The 23,681-nt window shown below is 38.0% G+C and overlaps 2 protein-coding genes across 2 annotated transcripts in view; both read right to left on the bottom strand.

The window, feature by feature from the left end:
• Window positions 1-21,287, bottom strand: part of tet2 (tet methylcytosine dioxygenase 2) — a 28,979-nt gene extending 7,692 nt beyond the window's left edge. The window contains exons 1-2 of the mRNA XM_082165625.1: window positions 20,669-21,287; window positions 697-3,567 (exon numbers count right to left, since the gene is read on the bottom strand). Coding sequence (XP_082021751.1) covers window positions 697-3,523 — 2,827 coding nt within the window. The 5' untranslated portion in view covers window positions 3,524-3,567; window positions 20,669-21,287. The remainder of the gene's footprint in view (window positions 1-696; window positions 3,568-20,668) is intronic.
• Window positions 1-23,681, bottom strand: part of LOC309495809 (uncharacterized protein) — a 207,494-nt gene that overhangs the window by 14,999 nt on the left and 168,814 nt on the right. The window lies entirely within an intron of this gene.

Raw genomic sequence — 23,681 nt, 5'->3', positions numbered from 1 at the left:
AGTGGATTCCAACCAACAGATTGAAGCTCAAAAACGTGCATCCATCCATCGTAAACGAACTCCAAACGGCTCCTGTGGGTTAATAAAGGCCTTCTGAAGCAAAAGATTTTGTAAGAAAAACAAGTTTGTGTAAGAAATATATATTTAACACGTTACAAAGTAAAATTCTAGCTTCCGGCCAAATGCAGTCTATTTGCCCCTAATGCACAATTTACTAAATTTATGACGTCAGAAGTAGCGTAGTGCATCATTGCGTAGCGTAACTATCAACAGTACGTCGCATTACTCGCATAAGTTGTGCTTTACAAGTGGAATCCCGTATATTTGTTTGGTTGGAAGCTAGTTATTTTACTTTATAAAGTTTTCAATATGAATATTTTTCTTACACAAACTCATCATTTTGCTTCAGAAGGCCTTTATTAACCCCCTGGAGCCGTTTGTAGTTCGTTTTCGATGGATGGATGCACCTTTTTGAGCTTCAATCTGTTGGTTGCAATCCACTGCCATTATAAAACTTGGAAGAGCCAGGATATTTTTTTTATATACTGTAACTCTGATTGTATTCGTCTGAAAGAAGAAAGTCATATCATCTACTTGAGGGTGAGTTAATCATGGGCTAAAAAAAGTGTGCAGTTCTAATGTATAAACAACACAAAATGTGTGAAAAAAAAAAGAAAAGCGGTGTGAATCTCTTACCAACACAGTGACATGAAGGAATATCATACTGTGTCTTCATAGGTGTATCTAGTAAGTTTTTTATTGGTGTATTAAGCATCTTCATGGGTGAATCCAGAAAGCTTTGTAACCCGGGTTCAATCTTTTTAGGTGGGGTGAAGTTTTGTGGTTTGCACTGTTCCTTGACATTCCCCTCAGCAGTGGTTGAGAGCACGGTCACAGCCCCAGCCATCTCCACCTTCACCTTATTGGGTGACTTGATGACCAAAGACTTTCTTTCAAACACAGGTGATAGTTGATACTGTTTTAACCGCTGTTCCATGGTAGCTAGAATACTCCTTTGCAGGCTTTGTTCACATGATGAAGAAGGATACTCCTGCTTTACAACCACTGGCATGACTTTGGTTTTGTCTTGATCTTGCTGTAGCACTTCCATGGGTGGCAGTTGAGCTGAGGTCTCTAAACCTGAGCAGTTTTCAGTTTTTATGGCTGACATAATTGGTCTGATGTTGTTGGGGCCTTGCCGCTCCTGCCTCTGCAGAAGGTGCATTCGCAAGGCTGTGTGCCTCTGAAAATCTCCTTGAGCACCTTGGCTTGGGAGAGACTCCCTCTGGATTTGTGCAAAGAGCTCTTGGAATTCAGTTTTGGTAAATGTTTGAGCCGGTATCTGAAGACCATTAGAAACTTGTGATTGAGGAATTGGAGACTGGGGGAATTCCAAAGGATTGTGTACCCTGCGATGGAGAGGTTGCTGGTAGTTTGGTTGTTGTTTACTGGTGTTTTGAGAGTACTGTATGTTCTGCAGGAGTTTCCTCTCTGTAAGAGCTTTTGTTTCTTTAGATAAGGATTGTACATTTGAATTAGATGGGTCTGGAAATGTTGAGTATTCTCTTATAGTTGTCCTTGACAGTGTTTCTGCTGGGGGTTCAATACCTAGAGATATTGTCTGGGATTCTGAATGAAGACAACCCTCTGTTTTAAGCCGTTTCAAGAGTGGTGCATCTACCTGGATGTGGGAAACATCTTTTTGTGGAGCTGCTTGCATATTCTGTCTGTCCTGAGGGAACTGTTTGGGAAATGTGCTGGTGGCCTGCTGATGAGGCTCAGTAGGTGGTGGCTGAGAGAGGAAGCTCTGGGATTGTATCTGGTCTTGATCATTTTTGCATAATTCCTGGCACATGTGTTGGGGTTTGTCAAATTGCATGCAAGCATGATTGTGCATTCCGGATTTTCTTTGTTGACATTCAGGGGCAGAATTGTGGGGAAATTGTGTTGGAGGTAGGGAGTTTTTGTAACAATCTTGTGTCTGACTGTCATGTGAGGGAAAACTGGGATTACTGAAATTCAAAGACTGGAAGTTGTTTGAGGGCATGGAATTTGTACAATGACTTTGGCTCTGCGAGACTGTATGTTGCTGCATTTGGGTCTGTGGAAGGAAAAAATCCCACATCTGTGAGTGGTCAGTAGATGGCTGTGGAGCTGAAGCCGAGTTTAAATCTATCCATTCCATCTGGGATGGGTGATCTGTACTCTTTGACATTGTCTTTTCTTGACCTGGTTTAGGCTTATTATCGTGGTCACTATATTGATTCTGAGATGTTGGTGTACAGGCCTGGGAAATCAACCTGCTGTCTACTGTTGGTGGCTCAAGGTTCTGTTGCTGTAGCAAAGAAAAGTCTCTATTGTTGTGGAGGCTTTCATCAGTTGATTGTTTCTGTAGCACCTTAATCTGTAGGTTCTGCTGACCTGTCTGAGTTTTTTGTGAGGGGGCACTTGCCATCACGGGGGGCAATTTGTACGATTCACAGCTAAAATCCTGGTTGGACTTAGAGAATATACTTAAACACTCAGTCTCGCTCAGAAGGTTATCTTTTCTATCTTCTCTATCTTTTTGAATCTGTGAGCAACCATTAATGCCTGTCTGTGATGGCACATTGGACTCTGAAGCTTCCTGACTCAGCGATTGTGTTCCCAACTCTGGGAGGTCAGAGAGAGGATAAGCAGGCTTCTTTTGCTCAGCTGCAAAGCTAGAGTATCCATTCACTGTAAATTCAGGGTTGTAGCCATTGCTGCCTTGTACTTCTGGGGCTGCCTTGGCAAGTGGCTCGGAGGGAGATGTATGGGGTGAAATAGGAAAACCTGAGGTAAATGAAGGTGAAGAAGTCGCCTGCTCAGGCAGGTTGCTGGTGACCTGATCTACTTGAGATGAGTTGGTTTGAGGTGCAATAGACACATGCTCTGGGTAATACTGAGACAAAGTTTTCTCTAAGAGTTCACCAGTTATACCCTTTACTGAAGGTGGTCTTGTTGTAGCACCATTGGACATTGGAACTTGCTTGTTCTGTGACAGTGAGAATAAATCCCCATTAGGAAAGTTACAGTTTCTTTTACTATGTTTTATCTCAAAATCTCCTGGCTTGTTGTGCTTAGAGAATCCTTCTAATCGGTTCTCCATTCCGGTTTCTCTTTTATCCCAAAGCCTCAGGTCTTCATTTCCATTCACCTCTGAATCAGTACAGAGTTTTTTAGGCTGGTGAAAGTCCAAATATGTCTGTTCACTTAGAGCATTTTTCATCTGTCCATTCATCTCATACATGTTTTGATCAAATATGCCCTGCATGTTTGCAGGGCTAGAACAATTATCCTGTTGTCGTTTCATTGGGTAGACCACTGTGCTGGGCTTGAGATGGCTCCAGTTTGTGTCTCCATTGAACTGCTGAGACAAGAGCTCAGGTGACTGATCTCCATTCTGTTGCTTGATGAGAAGAGGGTCTGTCTGCTGAGTAGCACCGATTTGTGCAAGTATCAGACTTTTTTCCGTCTCATGGTTGGTCTTTTCTGTTTCCATCTGGTCTGCTCTGGGTCCATTCACAAGGCTGCCCTCTCTGCGTCCTACATGGAAGAGAAGAAATATTACCATAATTGTAAAAACATAATTTAGTTATAATGTACTGGTGTAGTGTGGGTTACTAGCTAATGATCTGGACTGTCAAAAAAAAAAAAGTAAAAATGGCCTACATTTTACCAAGATATCATACCTAGTAACACTGTCTCTACACTGGACGCGACCATTGTTGCGGCGCACCGCCTGGATGTGACAAAGCGGCCGTTGCAAATCCATTTGTCCTTTGTGACAGAAGTTGCATGTGTGCTTGGAATACATCAGAAATAGAATGGGGAATATAGAAATAGTCACGCCGCATCCAGTGTAGACAACATCACTGTTTATAATGGGCTCTATTTGCTTTTGTCACATTACATTGTGCCGTTCGCGTCTGGTATAGACACAGTATAAGAGTGATGTATTCAAAATATCATAACAGAGTTCTTTGGAATGTATTACAAATGCATCAGTCGTTGCCTTGGTAGCACAAGAGTTTACAGATGGTATGAGATTAAAATAGTGATCGCGTTGGAGGATGATCATATATTTATTTTAATTTTATTATGGTGTTTACTTCGCTTAAACCACTCAAATTACTTTGCCAGATACAGAGAAACTGGTAGCCAGGTAACAGACAAGTAACCAATCCTGAGTGGCGACGTCACTACATGCATTCTACGAGCACGGCCAACCATGCTGAGAATTTCGGGCCAAGAACAGTTTGCAATCGTGCTGTGCCGAACCAAGCTCAAGTGGAAATATAACCGTAATCGCTCTGTACCTTAGAAACTTACGTCCCAAAGGTGGAAAAGCGGCTAATGTATATGTGTGTGCAGGGAGCTTGAATTCAGTTGAGAGATGCTGAGAAATGCTGTAAGAAATTACAAGTCTGAATGTTGTTTTCCCTCTCAAGTCAGACTCTACTGTTTTGAAATATTAGCCCATATCTCAAAATAAACATGCCCACCAGAGAAGGTCTTTAAAAAAGAAAAAGATATGTCATTCCTTGCATGCTTAGCATTTTCTTGCAGTCAAATCTGAGAAGCTTACAGGCAAGGGTTGTGTAGTGCACACCAATGACTTCTTGCATTTTGTTAAGACATGTTAAAAAACAAAGTCCTGGATCTCATAGCTTCAGTCATAAACATTGCCCTAACTTTCACTAAGTTTTTAATGACAAAGAATGGTTCCAGCCATCTTGATATCCGGTGTTCTGTACCCATGTCAATTTGTTAATGATGTTGGTTGGTATTTATACTGTAGATTTGAGCATATATGAATTAGAACTGTTGAACATGAGAGTAACTGGGGGTTGATTATAATTACAATTTATGTTTTTAAATTTTAAACATATACGTAAATTTACACTCCTAATACTGCATTTATCATTAAGTGGCTTTGGATTATAGCAAAGGAAGATTTGTTTTTTTCTACCTGTGGCCATTATAATATATTTTGCGACTTTATTCCCTGAGCCCCTTGCATTAGTTTTTTTCAAAAATCATTATCTATTTCACTATACATTTCTATTTAATTTGACTATGCACTATCCTAGAAAACCAGGCTTCTATAAATCATAATTTTGTATCTCTTCAAAAACACATTTTCACATTTATGCAACCATTTATAGATAACTTAGAAATGCTCAAATATCTTTGAAAATAGACAAATGTAGATTTTTTTGTTTGTAATCAAATCTACAGAGCCATACAGAAAGAACTGCCCTACAGTATATCTAATATGTAACAGATTCTTCATGGAATGGTTTCCATCTGTTTGAGTCCAGAATGGTGGGGGTAAAGGACAGTTAAAAACAGCTTTGAAATGGCCTTTAAATTGGAGTCACCATGGAGCGATAAGGTCAAGATTTATTAATAATATTTTAATATATATATTTGTTTTATTCACTTTTTTATTTAAGAAAAGTCAATCGTGATCTACCTTGTCATGAACTATTCCAACATAGTCATATAAGTTGGATTAGGTTTTCATTTTTGATAATTTTCACAAAACTTTCATGCCCCTCAGAATATTTTGATATATGAATATCTGAACATACAATATATCAAAAGAAAGAACAGAGCAGAGAACACAAGTCAAAGACTTGTGACAAAAGTCCGGATCTGATTCAGAACGATGACATAGAGAAAACAAAACATAGATAATTATATGCTCTTAAATGTTTGATGATTGCGTTTAGTTACATGTGACACCCGCGTTAGCTTTTGCATTAGCTTAGATTGCATAACAATCCACCTGCATTTGGCGGTTGGTGGGTGTTAAAGGGATACTTCAGGATTTAGCATTAAGCTTTGTATTAGTAGAAAACCTGTAGTATTTTCAAGTTACCGTGCTTTCCACCCTCATATCCCCCTGAGACAAGAGATTTATGTATTTTTTGTATGGAAAAAATCCTCAGATGACGCAAAAATCGTCATTTTGTGTCATCTGAGGATTTTTTGGCCAGAGGCTAAAGACTACAGCCAGTAGGAGGGGCTGTCCCGCATGTCTTCAACCCGCCCAAAGGGGGTGGGATCTCACTCACAGAATGTACACAGTGTCAGTCGTCTTTCTTTGGAAGCTAAGCTAGCAGGCTCTTGATCTGTGGAGAAAGCCAAGTATTAGGAGAAAGCTGAGTAGTAGGGGTTACCATCCTCTTTTTCCCGGACATGTCCGGCCGTTGAGATCGTCCAAAATGTCTGGGATTCGGCTTTTGCTTTCTGCAGTCGCCATTCATTGTTTACATGCACACCTTTTGTTTCAATCTAACTGAATTCATTCTGATTGGTGAATCTGAATGTAGTGTTTACATGAACGCTAAACAAGTGATCGGTTGATGTGCGTTTTAACATTGCTAAAAATAATCCCGCTCCTCCGTGAGAGATACGAGACCAGTGCGTCTCACAGACGGTGCGTCTTTGACTGCAGCGCGTCCTGCTCATCGGTAATCAGAATCAGAATCAGAATCAGAATCAGAAAGAGCTTTATTGCCAAGTGTGCTTGCACCCACAAGGAATTTTTCTTGGTACTGAAGCTTCCAGTGCACATATACAAATACAAATACAACAAGAAACATAGTAATACAAATTCTAAGAATAAAATATATAAAAAAAATAAAAATAGTATAAAAAGTCAAAAAAAGGGGTCACAGTTGGGTTTAGTCTGAATAAACATTTACAGATTATGAACATATTTACAGTATGTTGAGTAATATGAATTATAATATAAATATAAATATCACCTGAGTTAGAGAATATTACACTAGACAGTGGGAGTCTAGTGCATGTTACAGATTATGAACATATTTACAGTATTTTGAGTAGTATGAATAATATAAATATAAATATCACCTGACTTAGAGAATAGAATATTGCACTAGACAGTGGGAGTATTGCACTTACAGGCATATGCATTGGGGGGCATGTTAAGTGTTCAGAAGGGAAATGGCCTGTGGAAAGAAACTGTTCCTGTGCCTGGATGTTCTTGTGGCCAGTGATCTGTGTCGCCGTCCTGACGGTAACAGTTCAAACAGGGGGTGTCCAGGGTGAGTGGAGTCTGTGATGATTTTACCTGCTCTCTTCCTCACTCTGGAAGAGTACAGGTCCTGGAGGGTTGGCAAGGTGGCACCAATAATCCTCTCTGCAGTCCGGACTGTCCGTTGTAGTCTCCTGATGTCCGATTTGGTAGCTGAACCAAACCAGACAGTGATGGAAGTGCTTAAAACAGACTCAATGACAGCTGAGTAGAACTGGATCAGCAGCTCCTGTGGCAGATTGAACTTCTTCAGCTGGCGAAGGAAGTACAGTCTCTGCTGGGCCTTTTTCACAATGGAGTCAATGTGATTTGCCCACTTCAGGTCCTGAGAGATGGTAGAGCCCAGGAACCTGAATGACTCCACTGCTTCCACAGTGCTGTTCATGATGGTAAGAGGGGGGAGTGCTGGGGATTTTCTCCTGAAGTCCACAATCATCTCCACTGTTTTGAGCGTGTTCAGCTCAAGGTTGTTATAGCTGCACCAGACAGCCAGCTGTTCAACCCCCAGTCTGTAAGCAGACTCGTCACCATTTTGGATGAGACCGATGACGGTGGTGTCGTCTGCAAATTTCAGGAGCTTGACAGAGGGGTCTTTAGAAGTGCAGTCATTAGTGTACAGGGAGAAGAGCAGTGGGGAGAGAACGCACCCTTGGGGGGCGCCAGTGCTGATGGTGAGGGTCCTGGATGTGAGCTTCCCCAGTCTCACTCGCTGCTGCCGGTCCGTCAGGAAGCTGGAGATCCACTGACAGATTGAGGATGGCATGGAGAGCTGAGTCAGTTTGGCTGTGAGAAGATCAGGGATGATGGTATTGAAGGCCGAACTGAAGTCCACAAATAAGATCCGTGCATAAGTCCCAGGTCTGTCAAGATGTTGCAGGATATAGTGCAGTCCCATGTTGACTGCATCATCCACAGACCTGTTTGCTCTGTAAGCAAACTGAAGGATCCAGCAGGGGTCCAGTGATGTCCTTCAGATAGGCCAGCACCAGTCTTTCAAACGACTTCATGACCACAGACGTGAGAGCGACAGGTCTGTAGTCATTAAGTCCAGTGATTTTAGTTTTTTTGGGAACCGGAATGATAGTGGAGCGTTTGAAGCAGCAGGGAACTTCACACTGCTCCAATGATCTGTTGAAGATCTGCATGAAGACTGGGGCCAGTTGGTCAGCGCAGGCTTTTAGACAAGCAGATGAGATGCCGTCTGGGCCTGAAGCTTTCCTAGTCTTCTGTTTTTTGAAGACTCGGCTCACGTCCTCCACACAGACCTTAAGCTCAGGTTGGATGGCAGAAGGGGGGAGGAGCCACCGGCCTAGCGCCGTTCTCCCGCGCCCCTCAGTCTCGTCCTGCTCGCCACAGCAAACATAATGAATGGCGACAGTAGAACGCAAAAGCCGAATCCCGGACATTTTGGGCGATCATGAAATACCGGGCAGACTCTTCACGGAGCCTCACTAGTAGCTTAGCCTTGTTGTTTAACTGCGCGCTCTCTTACCGGTAGGCGTGGCTTGGGAGTGGCCTCCTAGGGCAGCGAAGCAAGTGCATTCTGGGAGTCTTTCATCCACATAAGCCAAAAATTAATTTTCTGCCTTTTCTCAGTCTAGAAAGCTCCAAATTCAAAAATACTTTCACATTTCTTCTACATAAATGACCCATTTTAAATACACATTCATCTTTCCAGAGGTGAAGTATCCCTTTAATGTCAAGTCATGTGTACACACACACACACACACACACACACACACACACACACACACACACACACACACACACACACACACACACACACACACACACACACACACACACACACACATATATATGAAGAGTTCAGATGCAAAAGCCTCTAAGTGCCATCTGAAATTTTCTTCTAAAATGATAATTTTTATCAGGCTCGTATATTTAAGTTCAATAATTTCACTTAAATGGCAATGCAAATTACCTATTAATTGTCATTTAAGTGAAATCACTTAACCTAAATATACAAGCTTTATAAAAATGATCATTCTAGAAGAAAATTTCAGGTGGCACTTAGAGGCTTTTGCATCTGAACTCTTCATATATATATATGAAATTATATATATATATATATTATATATATATATATTATATATATTATATATATATATATATATATATATATATATGAAGAGTTCAGATGCAAAAGCCTCTAAGTGCCACCTGAAATTTTCTTCTAGAATGATCATTTTTATAAAGCTTGTATATTCATTCTAGAAGAAAATTTCAGGTGGCACTTAGAGGCTTTTGCATCTGAACTCTTCATATATATATATGAAATTATATATATATATATATATTATATATATATATATTATATATATTATATATATATATATATATATATATATATATATATATATATATATATATATATATATATATATGAAGAGTTCAGATGCAAAAGCCTCTTAAGTGCCACCTGAAATTTTCTTCTAGAATGATCATTTTTATAAAGCTTGTATATTTAGGTTAAGTGATTTCACTTAAATGACAATTTCGCACATTACAAATGTGTATTTTTAAAACACACATTTATATATATATATAAATGTGTGTGTGTGTATATTATGAAAAATATTCTGTGACTTGACCTGTGATATATTACTGGCTGCAGTCAAAGAATACTAATAAAAGTTTGATCGCATGTTTTTAAATTTGTATCTATTATCATCCCTGGAAAGGGGTACATTGTGATTGGTGTGCTCCATGAAGCTAGAATGTGGATCCATTCCAGAGCCATTTCAGAGTTTCCCTACAGCTGAGAAAAGCCAAACAGCTTGCCACAGTTGGATAAGCCCACACTGAAAACAATACAAAAAATCTCTCTGAGCTAGAATGACAAAGCACGAGATCCCAGCTGAAAGCTGTCTATATGCACTAAACTTTCAGACAATGGGTTTGCATTGGCTGTATCATACATATAATTAAAATAAGAAGATTGATATGTTTCTTAAACTAAAATGTGATATATTTTAAAGAAATGCCTAGGACAATCCATAAAATCATAAAAACACAAACAAAAATCCTTATGTTTTTATCTGGTCTCTTGTCAGCTAGGAGTGGCTTTAAATTCAGTTAGTTGTCTATCCTGTTTTTTTTTGTTTTTTTTTATCCTCATTCTCTCTCTGTATCTCACAAGAGCTCAAACTGGTGTGATCTCCCACTGTAATAAATAAGTTTATACAACTGATGAGTGCTTTGGTTGCAGAAAAAAAAAGAAAAAGAAAAGCACTCTAACAGTGGTACTATGGACAAACAAGTGAATTATCATTATTATTATTTTCAGTAGTAGTAGTATTATGCTTTAAATAATTTCTTTGAGATTAGGGTTTGAGTTAGTGTTAGGGTTAAGTGTTATTCAAAAATAAGTGACAGGAGTTGTTCTTATTTCAGACATGGTCTCTGATAGACAGTCAGAGGATCCAAAATTCAATTAGGCATGATTGTAATATATATATATATATATATATTTGTGTCAAGAACAGACAGTGAGAGTAATTTAGACAGTTACTCTTGCGCACTTCAGACAGGAATGATGACTTTTTTCTTTTCTTTTTTTACACTCTAAATAAATAATGGATAAATTGCTAAACATACTGCTGCTGGGTGTTTGGCTGTAGTTGTGCTCTTGAGTGAAACTTCATCCCTTGGTTCCTCCCACTGTAATTTGATCATACAGCTCGTGTGCAAGTGTGCTTTAAATGTCACGCATGCAGGGTTGTAAAAGTGTCTTTCACTCTCCTCTGAGCATTAACCATGCCTTATTTTCCCCTGACACACAGACAAGGAAACAAGCTCAACCAGATTGTCAGGTTTCACATACAACTGTTGTTGGCAGTTTGGAACTTTGACTTGAAATTTTTTTTTTTCACATTGCTATAAAGAGTACCAAAAGAAACCGTAAGCCAGTTAACATAATCAGGATCGGTGTTTATTTCCTTTTCAAGTGTCACACTGCCATTGGAATGTGTGTGTGTGTGTGTGTGTGTGTGTGTGTGTGTGTGTGTGTGTGATAGAGAGAGAGAGAGTGTGTGTGAGAGAGTGTGTTTGACTGTGTCCGGAAAAACTGCACTCTCACTCCATTCAACACATCAGCACTATGACTCATGAAACAAAATCATTAAACCTAACCAACTTTTTATTTTATTTTAAATTTGGGCTCTGAACACCACAGCCTGCTTTAATGGTGCCACCAACATCCCGTAACATTTCGTCATTTTCCAATAAGAAACCAGAAGACATAAGCATAAGAATGGAAACAAAGAGGAAAGAACCCCTTTGAAATGAACGGGTATTTATAGAGTCAGCATGTGTACGGGGGAAGGTATGAGACATGCCTCAGAGTCTGTTTGGAAGAGCTCTGTGAGAATTGTTTTGTAATTTATTGATTGTGTGTATCACATTTTGATTTTAATCAGATTTCTTTAGAACAACGGAATAGTAAACAAAACAGATAAAATAGAAGTTGTCTTTAAAGTTGCTTAATTTTTCCTCGTCTGTGAACCCTTTGTTCATCCCCAGTGACATTTTAAATCCTCTTTGTGGGAGAGGATTTGAGGAGAGGTAGATTACTTCAAATGCTAGGCAGATACACTCTTCTGTTTGTAATTTCACCCACAACTAGGTCCCCTCTTAAGTCTGTGTTGGACCTGCCATTGTCCTTTGTTACTAATAGAAGGCAGATGTGGCTCTGCTGAAACAATTTGCAATCCAGTTTTTGTGCTCTCGTTCATACCAAGCCAAATATGCATGACCTGCATTGATACAACCAATGAACTTAACTTAATTTCTGCCTTAAACTTTTAATAAAGATCAAAGTGGTGCCAAATTGACAACATACAGTTATAAGTTCATTGCACATTTCAACTACTTTGATTATAGCAAAGAATATCAAGTTGAAAATCTGAAAACCCTTTAAACTCATATCACATAATCAAGTTGACATGACAGAAATTGTACTGAAAAAATAAAATGTTGTAATTATGGACAAATTTCTTACAATGCAGTCTTTCACGGTGTGTTCCAGTTATATTAGACTAACCTTAACAATATAATTTTGTTATAGAGGTTCTAGTATTGTATAAGTAACTCTCTGGGTTTTATTATTTTTTTTTTATTCAGAAATTAGCATCTGATTTTTGTTTGAAGTACGGTTCAGTATCCACCCTGCTACGGCTGCTTGAACATAAACATTAACATGCTAAATATTAACTTGTCAAAACAAAAATTTGTTCAATTGTGTTTAGGTTGTTGCTCCAACATATTAATTTACATTTTAAGATAAGAAAAAAATTGATAATGTGGTAAATTAAATCACAATGCTGTTTTTGTTTTGTTTTGGAAAAACTTCATAACTGAATACATTTATACTGTACAGTACTGAAATCCCATCCTCAATCCCTGCTGATCATAAAATGATCGATCTATAGTAGTTTGGCTATCTGTAATTGTTCACTTAAACCTACAGCCTCTTTTCTTCCCTGTGGTGGTGTTTGGTGTATTTGAGTCGATGATAATTAACTTGGCACAGGTTTTACAACACACTTTATAACTCCAGTTTTAGCAGACTGACCTTTTGCTTCAGACAGTAAAAATAGCCACAGATTACTACTGTGTAATTAATATGTATTTAATCACATTGTTCCATACAATCTCCCTTCCCAAAAATCAACTTCCAAAATATAATTCCAATATACATTCATCTCAACTTCTTTCTGTTTCTTTCTACAACCCCCAACCCACCCCATTTCTTTGTTTCTGCACCAGTCAATATATCTGACTAATTTGATGAACTGTGCCCAGTGCAAAGCAAATTTCTTTCAGAGAGTTTGGTAGCCATGGTGATCATTATATTGGTGCTGCATGGCCATCTGCTCTAAACATTAACCAAGCATGACTGACTGACACAGATATAGAGACAAGAGATAGAGAAAATGCAAAAGAGTGAACACATGTGCTAAGCACATTGATTCTGGTGGGATCAGCTCTCTTTTATGGGTATGTGAATAAGTTTTATTTACTGCCATGACATGAAAGCTGAGAAGCCCTAGCCATCTCTTTACTTTCAATGTAACTCTTATATCTTGACTGTGGTCTTCAGTTGCAAATGTGCTCAGAGTTACAAAACAAAGCTAAACAAAGGCATATGCTTGTGGCAAGCTCAAGAATAAAAAAACAAGCATCAGATAAGATGTTTAAGCTTGCCATATGCATGACATTTAAGTTTGCTTTGTTTTGTATTAAAGATTTAGTTTATAAAACGTTCCATTGTAAATCCTGACAGTTTCCTCTATACATTTTGGCCCTGTTTACACCAGGCATTAAAATGCATTTTGGTCGATCGGATCACAAGTGAACGATGCTAAATACAGGTGTAATCTGGGTGTAAAACATTTGAGCTTGTCCACTTTCAACCACTTCCATAGGTAGTTGAAAGCCCATTTGTCCGGATTGCTTTCTTAGTGTAAACGCTCATGTGGTCGAATGTGTTCGAAGAGCCCTGAAAGTCCGCCTTCTCTCCACCTACTGACTTAATGCGTAAACATTATGGGAAGCGCTAGCTAGACAGGATTTAAACTTTGATGAGAGTGATGTGTCATCACTCAGTGGCTGGCTGTCTAAGTGGTGTCAGAATAAGCAGAATAATATAGGGTTCATAGACAACTGAAAAAGTTTTTGGGGCAGACCTGACCTGTTAAAAAGAGATGGCATTCATCCCTCCTGGGGTGGTGCAGCTCTTTTCTCTAGAAATATGGCACATAGTCTTAGAGCTGAACCTTGACTAACTGGGGCCCAGGTCAGGAAGCAGACAGACTGGCTAATCCGACCGTCTGCTAGCTGTCTCACGTCACTGAGGTCAGATAAATCCCATATAGACACATATAGACTCTTTCACCTAGATATAATCACACTGTGTCTGTTCCCCAAATGAGCAAATACAAAAAACTCCCAAACTCATTTAAGGGGAAAAATTTAATTGATGTTTAACAAATAAAAAATTGTTATAATACAGATGAACAAATGATAAAACTTGGGTTGCTAAATATACAATCCATTTCTTCAAAAGCACTTACTGTAAATGATATGATTACAGATCATAACCTAGTGCTGTGTTTGACAGAAACCTGGCTAAAACCAGACAATTACATTACTTTAAATGATTTACTTAAAATCACTTCCCAAGATTATTGTTATAAACACGAGCCTCGTATGAAAGGCAAAGGGGGAGGTGCTGCTTTATGTAACACTATCTAGCTATCTAGTGTAAGTAATAAATCCCATTTGACATTCGTTCTGGCTACTGTATACAGGCCACCAGGGCACCATACAGACTTTATCAAATAATTTGCTAATTTAGTACTGGCTGCAGATAAAGTCCCAATTGTTGGTGATTTTAATATATGTAGATAATGAAAAATACGCATTGGGATTAGCATTTAGAGACATTCTAAACCCTATATTGGAGTTAGGTATCAATGCTTATGTCGGTATACTTTAGATCTAATATTGTCACATAGAATCAATGTTGATGCCATTGAAATTCTGCAGCAGATCGATGACATTTCAGATCATTATTAAGTCTTGTGTATATTCCATTTAGTAGCCAAGGCTGCAAAACGGACTCCCTGTTACAAATATAGCAGAACAATCACTTCTATCACTTAAGATTGCTTTATAAATAATCTTCCTGATCAGTTTCATCTCCTCAGCATCCCAGATAGCTTAGAAGAACTCGATGTTGCAACATAAACTATTGACTCTCTCTTTTCCAGCACTTTAGACACAGTTGCTCCTTTGCACTTAAAGAAGATTAAATGTTGTGGTACAACAAGCACACTCAGGCCTTTAAGAGAGCAGCCAGAAAAATGGAGCGCAGCTGGGAGAAAACAAAACATTGCCTATAACATGGGCAATTACCTCTTTAACCACCTCCAGTGTGCTGCATCCATCCATGCATTTCAGCCATAGTGCACCAGATTGTCCACCACACACCAACTCTGGAGACAGAGAGTGATACGGTCAATCTGTGTATAGGGAGGCGATTAGGCGTATAATTGTTTGAGGAGTGAGATTACACCTGTCAAATCATTATCACTTTGTTCATATAAATAACAAGGTGTCCGAAGTAACACAGGTCAAATATGGTTTCCACAAAGCTGTCTTGGGTCCAAAGGGCCAGATATACATAAAGCAAATTCGAAGAACAAGCTGGTGTGATGTTATTTCTAACAAAATAAGGCCAAAATGAAGTTCGTTTGGTGTTCATTTCGGAAGTTCGAAACATTTTGCCAAAGCAAACTTTCTGGAAACACCTTTGAACTACCATTGGTCCATGGGGATTATGTACTGTAATAGGTATGTGTGCTCTGAGGCTCCACCTTCTTTGACGTCTAAATCTTTTCCGGTTCATTTATTCTGTTCAGTCTGACAAGGTCAGACCTCTGCGAAGAAAAATAATAAATACACTGGAGAGACGCTTTATAGATATTGAAGTTGTAATTCTAATTGAAAGAGACACTGACACTGTTTTTTTGTTTTGTTTTTTTATACTGTAAAGCTGCTTGCTTTTAAACAATTGTATAAAGTGTTGTATAAAGTGCTATAAAAATAAACGTGATGTAACTTTACTGGAGTGCCGAAATGCAGAGTTTGTGCAAACATATCCACACCGCTATAATCAGATGCTTTCTCAACTACTGTTTTGTTATTGCTACTTCTGTTATTGAAAGGAAAGCGCACAGCACATATTTACATAGTCATCTAAATGCCAGTGTCAGAAGTGTGGATGGCGTTGGGATGCTCACTAACAGTACAGAGAATATGCACATGACGTCATAGTAGGTGTAAGTCACTGCGGTTACACCCACTGAGTAGCAAAAATAAGCAAATATTTACAGAATTAACTGGAATCCAGACAGCGAAACATGGATTTGCAGTTACCATTATGTGTCAGGTATGTTGAATTTTGGGGTAAAATCATACCCTAGGTTATATATTGTATTGACAACTCATCAATTAAATATTTACCATCTTATATTCTACGTAACTGTTACATATTTGTCAGCGTAAAAAAAAAAAAAAAAAAAAAACTATTATGATTAGCATTGGGCTCTACAAAGGGGAATGGCTAGAATAATATTAGGCAAACCCAGTTTTCCTTACAAAGCAAGTTTAGATATATACAATTACAATATAAATAAAACAAAACATACTGCAGTTAAAAACACTTTTGTGTTAAGAATGTCACAACATCAATGTTTTGGTGATTCAGGAAAAAAATCTGGAGTGATGGCATGAGACTTCCCTAAAGATATTAAAGCTATTGCTAATAGACCCCGTTGTGGCCATGGCTGACTATTCCTAACAGGAATATTTAATCAGAACTTTAAAATAGTAATTTCATTTTTTGTCAGTTGTATCTTGATTCATCCCAATGTTCCTTCCTCGTCTTATAGAAATTTAAGTCTGTAAATGTGCAACAACATGTTGTGTTCAAAGCTCTAAACAATCAATAAATAAAAGTTATAATTATTATTATGTAATTTTCCTGGAAACATATTCCACACAACACTGACAAACCATGTGCTCTACATTTGATGTTAGCTTGGAATATCTTCCCATTTATTATCCAAAAAACAGTCTGACTTCAGAGACCACTGCTATGCCATTATTTTCTACTGATGGAAATCAAAAGCACAGACAATGTCTTTGACACAAACACACAGGACACACCATGTGAAAAGTATTTGGCTACATTGGCTACACCCTCTGTCTGTTCGAAATTTCATTGTACAAGTTTCAGATTGACCCCTGGTCGTCATTAACCTCTAGAAATGGGGTAATGTCATGCAAGGCTTATGGGTAGTTTATAGTCTTGAATGACTTTGAGATTCAGCTGTCTCTGCTGTCAACAAGGTGACTTTTGGCGTGCCAACCAATGACTGTATGTCAATGATAAACCCCTTTCACGCATTTCGGTGTATCAATAAGTATTGAAAACACTCTTCTGAAGTATTTTATGAAAAAAGGTCATTTTAGATTTCTTGACTCTGTGGCCTTGTTGCACTGGGCTGCTGGGCTTGTGAGCAGCCTGGTTGTGATTAGTGTGTCTGCTTGTATTAGATTTGTGCACACACACAGACACACACAACATTTCACAGACACATGCAACAAACCTCTTCTTGGTAGACTTATTTCTGGGCAATTCTTAGGCAAAATCCCCCTACAACCTTGAACTGACATAACCGTTTTTCGAAATTAGCATGTGGCATATGATTCTTATATCATCCTGACATACATTTTTTCTTAATCTTTGATTTTGAAGGGGGAAAACCATCAAGTGTTTCTGTTATGAACCACTGTTTTCTGAAACCAGTCAGATTTTCTTTGAATCTGCACAGCTGGAACTGGAGAGAAAACCTTTGAAAACCACATTTATAAATGCACCATCACTTCATTCACCTCAGAGGAAATGAACATTTGGCTTTCTCAAGAAGTACGATACCAATCTGTGTTACTTTATTTTAAAAGATGATGAATTGAAAAATCTTTTTTAGCGATTCCCTGAGCTTTACAAAGATGTTCAGCCAACTCCTTTAACCACAAGACATTTGTAGTTTTCAAAGAACTGAAGATGGCAGAATAAAATCCAAACCACGTGCCATGAGTTTAATTTAGCTAAACCCTTTTGAATACAGATGTTCTGGAAAGGGTCTAAATTGGCGTAGTCAATGACCTGCTTTCCAGTGACCTCCTTGGCTGGCGTAAGTACACTTCCCTACCTAACCCTGTGACTGGGTTGTAAGTTAGTGTTTGTAAACAGAGCAACCATGTGCGCTTAGACACGTGGAGTGTGCTCTTCAATTCGTGCCCTTGCAAATTCAGTCCAAGATTAAACCTTCACAACAATACATATTATAATACCCTGAAAGTTTCCTCAGTTTGCTGGCTCACATCAAACATCCAATGACTTGCACTGAAGGATGAGACAAAGGTGTATCTGGTGTCATATAAATGCCAGAAATCAGAACTATTGTGAACATTTACACCAAAATTGCTAAAGTATTCCTAAATACAGTGCAAAATAAGCTGCCATCTAAGACCGCTAATAAATTACTATGCAGGCTGGAAAATGTTTTGGACCAAGGGGTATTGTAATTGATATACAGTATATATTCCATTTTTAATAAACCAAGTAGAGACAATAAAATCTCTTTTGAGAGGAAACTATGGAAAATATGACTATAAACACCAAGCCAAAGCAAATTAAAAAATGAATAAGCTGATGATAAGTGTCGATATAAACCTTGATTTCTGCCTGAATGCTCATTGTTCTCTTCATTGTTCTTTTTCTTTTAAAAATGGTCAATCCTACAATTCTAAACACCAACAAGTACAACAACAATAATAAAATATACTATAAGTACAATTAATGTAAAATCTGTCACCCTAAGCATTGATTTGAAAACAGATCAGGTATTCTTTTTTTTTTTTTTTTTTTGGTAGAGAGTGTTTATAAAATTGAATATGCAATAAAATGAAACATTAGACATTCTCTAGAACACAAATGTTTGTTTTTCACTCATGAATTCAACCAAATAAACATTTTTTCTAAGGAATAATTCAAGTCTACCCCACACAAATATACTTCTTATCATGAACAGGATGTCATGAACAGAAGTACATGATTGTTTTGTACATCTTGATCCAAACATTCTTAACAAGGAAAAAGGGTCTGACTAAACTTCCAGTTTAGTTCCAGCTAATGTTGTCAGTGTTGTGTATTCTCACCACTAAATATAATATCATGCCATGGAGATGTACCAGTTACAATTGTATTAAAGTAGAATTATGCTTATTGAGTGATGTACTGTAATATCTCCGCTATATCACCAAGGGATTATCAATTCTAAGCTTAAAGTTGGAGTTAAAGCTTAAACAGTAACATTAAGTCATAATGGCCCTTGACTCTCTCCAGATCCCTTCATTGTAGTTACATTAGCATTTGCACCACCTCTCTATCATGTTTATTGACAGCACTCCATAAAGCATCCCCTTGCAGGCATTAACTAACTTCCACACTTCTCATCTAAGCAGAATGTTGGAATACACAAGCTAAATACACAAAATAAGGGGGCAGGACTTTTATCTGTATTATTCCATCAGCCAATTATGATGCAAATCCTAATAGGGCTGTTAAAATCAGTTAAACAAAGGTGGCATTTGCAGTTCATTAGTACAGATGCTGTAGCCTTTTGTAACAGTTTATTCAAATTAATACTTTTGATTGTTACGTGTCAAAAGCAACTATGAATTCAACATGTCTGAAACATTCAGACTTGGTCACTTTCAGCTGAATGTTGACTTTACAATGGTCAAAGTTATTCAAGCATTTGACTTTTTTTCTTTGTTCTTTTTTTTTTCTTTGTTCTTTGCTCAGTATGGAATTTCAATAGTCTAAAGCTTAATGTCAAACATATGCAGATATGTTCCAGGCAACTATAGCCCACTTCTGCTGTGCATAATATCCTAAAGGAATTTAAATCAAATTCAGCATGGACAATAAACTGTTCTCTAAATGTAATAAAAAATGTTTTGCTCCAATTGAGAATATTCATGTGTGAGCTTAAAATTTAAAGATATAATTTAGATCTTGTGTACAAATAAACAATGGGAATCCTATTAATGTCATACAACTCAAAAAAGTCAGCTCTCCGGTGGCCCTCAGCTAATGGTGCTATGGGGTTGGGTTTCAGTTCTTTTAAAGCCTCTGACCTTGTGGGCTTCCACCACTACGCTCTTCTGGGTTTTTTTTTTTTTTTTTTTGACCTCAGAACTGTGCTAGTCTTTGTGTCTGCTTGTCACTCACTGATGAACGCAATGAAAGCAAGGAGTTCCACTATCCCTGGCCAAACTCCCACATTCAGTCAAAGCACACAACAAATGAAGGAAATGTAGCAAGAAGAAATTTGTCAGATTAAAATAAATAAAAAATTAAAAAATCCTTTACACGAAGAAAGTTTTTTGGAATAAATATTAAATAAATTATTTTCACCTCCTAAAACACCCCTTTCTTTTATCTACATTCAGCCGTCCAATAAGGCCGGTGGACACTGAAGAGATAAGATAATTTTGTTAGTAGTGTAACTGTTTAGTCTTGCTCTTAGCACAGGAGATCCATTGGGAAATAATGCCAGAAGAAGAATTGGCCAACAGCCTCACAAAGATCAACATTTTTTAAAGCAGGCACATTCCTAAATCTTTCCTCTGCACAACATCTTATGTTTAAAAAAAAAAAAGAATAATGAAAACAAATGAGATTGAAATGCTTGAAATACTTTCTGTCTGCACAAGAAAAAAGAGAGAGAGAGGGAGGGAGGGAGAAAGAGAGACAGAAAACGTCAGCCATGTTGGTGAAGCTTTATCTAATATGCTTTCATTATTATGTCAGCTCACGGGTTTTAAAGAGGACAGTACAATGCTAAACAAGAGCTTGAAGCCATTAAAGAGACCCTGGGGGACAGAGGAAAAAGGACAAGAACAGAAAAACTCTCTCACCTTGTTTTAAGTCCCTCCACTTTGTAGAATTCCAACAAACTGTCTAGGTCTCCTCTTAAACAAATCCTAAAGGGCAGCCATCTTGCTTCTTTCTGTTCCGTCTATGAAACAGACTACCTCCGCATCAATATTCATGGGTTAGTCTGACGTTTGCTTTCATCATCAGGGGCAGAAACCCTGCGTTGTTGTTGGCTCTCGAAGCGCTTCCAGACGCAACCCATAAACACGCTCACTCTTGTATGTGCTTGTATAGACAGTGAGCAGAGTGAGACAGTCCAGTGTACAAGTGTGTGCAGATCAGAGGAACCAAGCTTGCTTTGCCGGCAAGCTGAAGTAATTGCAAAATCGCTTTCCTGCTGGGTCCTCTACACACAAAGGGACTGAGTTTCTTTTCTTCCCCCTCCTTTTTTTGCTCTCTTTCTTTTTTTTTTTTTTCAGCCGCACACAATAGTGCACACTTTACTGGCTGCCCCGAAGCACTGGACTGGATTGCACTGTCCGCCCACTCCAGCGCACACAGAGGGAGGGAAAACACCTTCACTCACAATCTGTTTCACTGACGCAAAGTATACCAAAATGGAAAAATGAAAAGAGAAAGAATTATTATAAGACATTAAACCAAAATTTCTTACTCACACTATTGTCTAATTACTAAAATCTCTTTGACTGTCTGTCTTTCTTTCTCTCTGAGATGGCGAAGCACTGCCTCAGCTTCTATGAAGCCTTGCCCTTATTTACACATGCTTGGTCTTATTTTGGCACACAGTGGTTTGGGAGCTGCACACTTAGACTTCTGACAAGCAGGAAGCATGACACTGAGTTTATACTGTTGAATTCACCACTGTGAGACAAGAAAGTGAAACTTTGGCGAGATAAAATTTTTATTGAACAAATCTGATATTTGACCTAATACTCTGAATGCAGATAAATATTTTCTGTACTGAAGACAGAAAGTTCAAAGCTTCTCAGTTAACACCATGGCCCTGTGTGTAATCATGTACATGTGAAAGCTTGCACTAGCCCTTCTCCTCCTCCACTCTCTTTTTTAAAACTTTTAAACATCCTTTTTTTTGTCTTGTCTGGATTTTAATAGGTGGTTCTTGTCTGAAAAAAAATCAGCCTTTGGCTCCTCTCCAGTTTTGAAAGGGAGACCCCACCTCTTTCCTGTGAGACACAGCCTAGCTGGAGTGACGTTTGTTGACTCAATAGTTTCAGGCAGGGAGCAGAAAAGGAGATTTGTTGTTACACCGCATGGAGGAAGGGCAGTGGGGGAAGGCAGGAAGGTTTGCATGAGCAGTACTCACCAGAAATGGCCATTGCACATATCAGGTTCAGCATTTGTGCAATAAGAGAACAGGCTGCATCCCCTGGTCAAAGAATCCAAGTCATTTGGTCATGTTTTAAGAAAAATGTGACTAATCACATTGTAATCCCAATGTTTGTAATATTCATATTCTTAATTATTTGTCAATTTATTATGGATTATAACATTGTAATAAATACTGAATAACACATTTATAGATGATGTATAATGTATAATGTAATTGCACCACATATTTTACACATATGCTAACATGTTACATTCAATATCTTGTGACAATTTGAAAGTATTGTTCAAATTGTTGATTTCTTATGAATTTGTAAGATCTTAACTCACAACGCGATTTCTAGGTAAAACTTCACCATTTGACCAAGTTTCACCCCTAAAACTAACCCTCACAATCACATGAGTAGATCATTTAAAAATGTATAATTAAGATTGTACAAATTCACCACAAATTGTAAAAAAAAAAGAAAAAAAAGGAATACAAATTGTAGTGTTAGTGTGTTGGAACCATCAAGAAATTATACAATTTGGATTAAACACAACAAAACACAATTCTGAAAAGCTGGTTAGTTTCTGGTAACTGTTTTATTTTGTTTGTTTGCATTCCCAGAGCATTCCAGTATTCTGTGCATTCATTAACACACATCTTGCACAGTCCCGTAAAGACAAACTGACATCATAAGGTGCTTTTTCATTGTTTGTTGGTTGTGGTATCACTGGAACTTTCTTTTTCTTCCCCAGGTCCTATAGTCACACAATAACTACTAATGTCATTACTATGACACACCCTATACACAACCACAAATGTGTTCCAGGCTTAATACTGGTACTGGTACATTACTTGGGTCTTATACTAGGATTGAATTGTACGGCATTCTGGCTCTGGTCTGTGTTTATACAGAAAGCTCTATGGCATTTTCCAGTTTTCTGGACTCAAAGCCCATTGTGAATGCTTTCTATTAGAAAATGAAATGTAGTTAAAAATAACATAGCTACCATGTTGACCAAACAAATTTAAGCATCCCTTCTGGTATCCTCTACAGAAAATATATGTCTTGTGAAGAGGTGTCAGAGATGACAAATCATCCTTTCACATCACTCCTCACCTCTTGGGGGGAAAACTCTCACCTTGTGCGTGAAAAAAGGGATGATCCCACACTGCTGGGGACAATGACATAATGGACACACTTTTAACACGAGTGACCTCACACATCTGCTTGATTACAGGCATTAAAGAGGGCTTAAACTACATTATTATTATTTGTATAGTTGGAGGGCTTAAGACAACCCTTGTGATGCTCCAAATAAAAACATGAGAGCTGACATTTGACATAGGCTTGATAAACAACATGCAAATAATTTTATGCAATAAATTAACTTATGTGTAAATACAAGTCACTTCTGCACTTATCTTATGAGACTCGTTAGTGTAAGACCTTGATTTCCTAAATAATACAGACCCAGCAGGAGGGCCAGAGACCTAAAGTGGGGAGTTCAGGAGGGCACAGAGAATTACAGCAAGTTACAGCAGAATAAACCAACATTACACAGACATAACCAACTCAAAGAAGTAAGAAAATATAAACTTGTAATGAAAATTAGTTTTGTGTTTCTCTAGTTCTTGCATCTGCATTTCTATTTATGGGCTATTTTGCATTGTAATTAACCATTTTTAATTACCCCCTA

Source organism: Leuciscus leuciscus, assembly GCF_965113295.1.
Source record: "Leuciscus leuciscus genome assembly, chromosome: 3".
NCBI lineage: Eukaryota > Metazoa > Chordata > Actinopteri > Cypriniformes > Leuciscidae > Leuciscus > Leuciscus leuciscus.
Note: the sequence above shows the minus strand (reverse complement) of the source record. Positions and strands in the feature narration are given on the sequence as shown.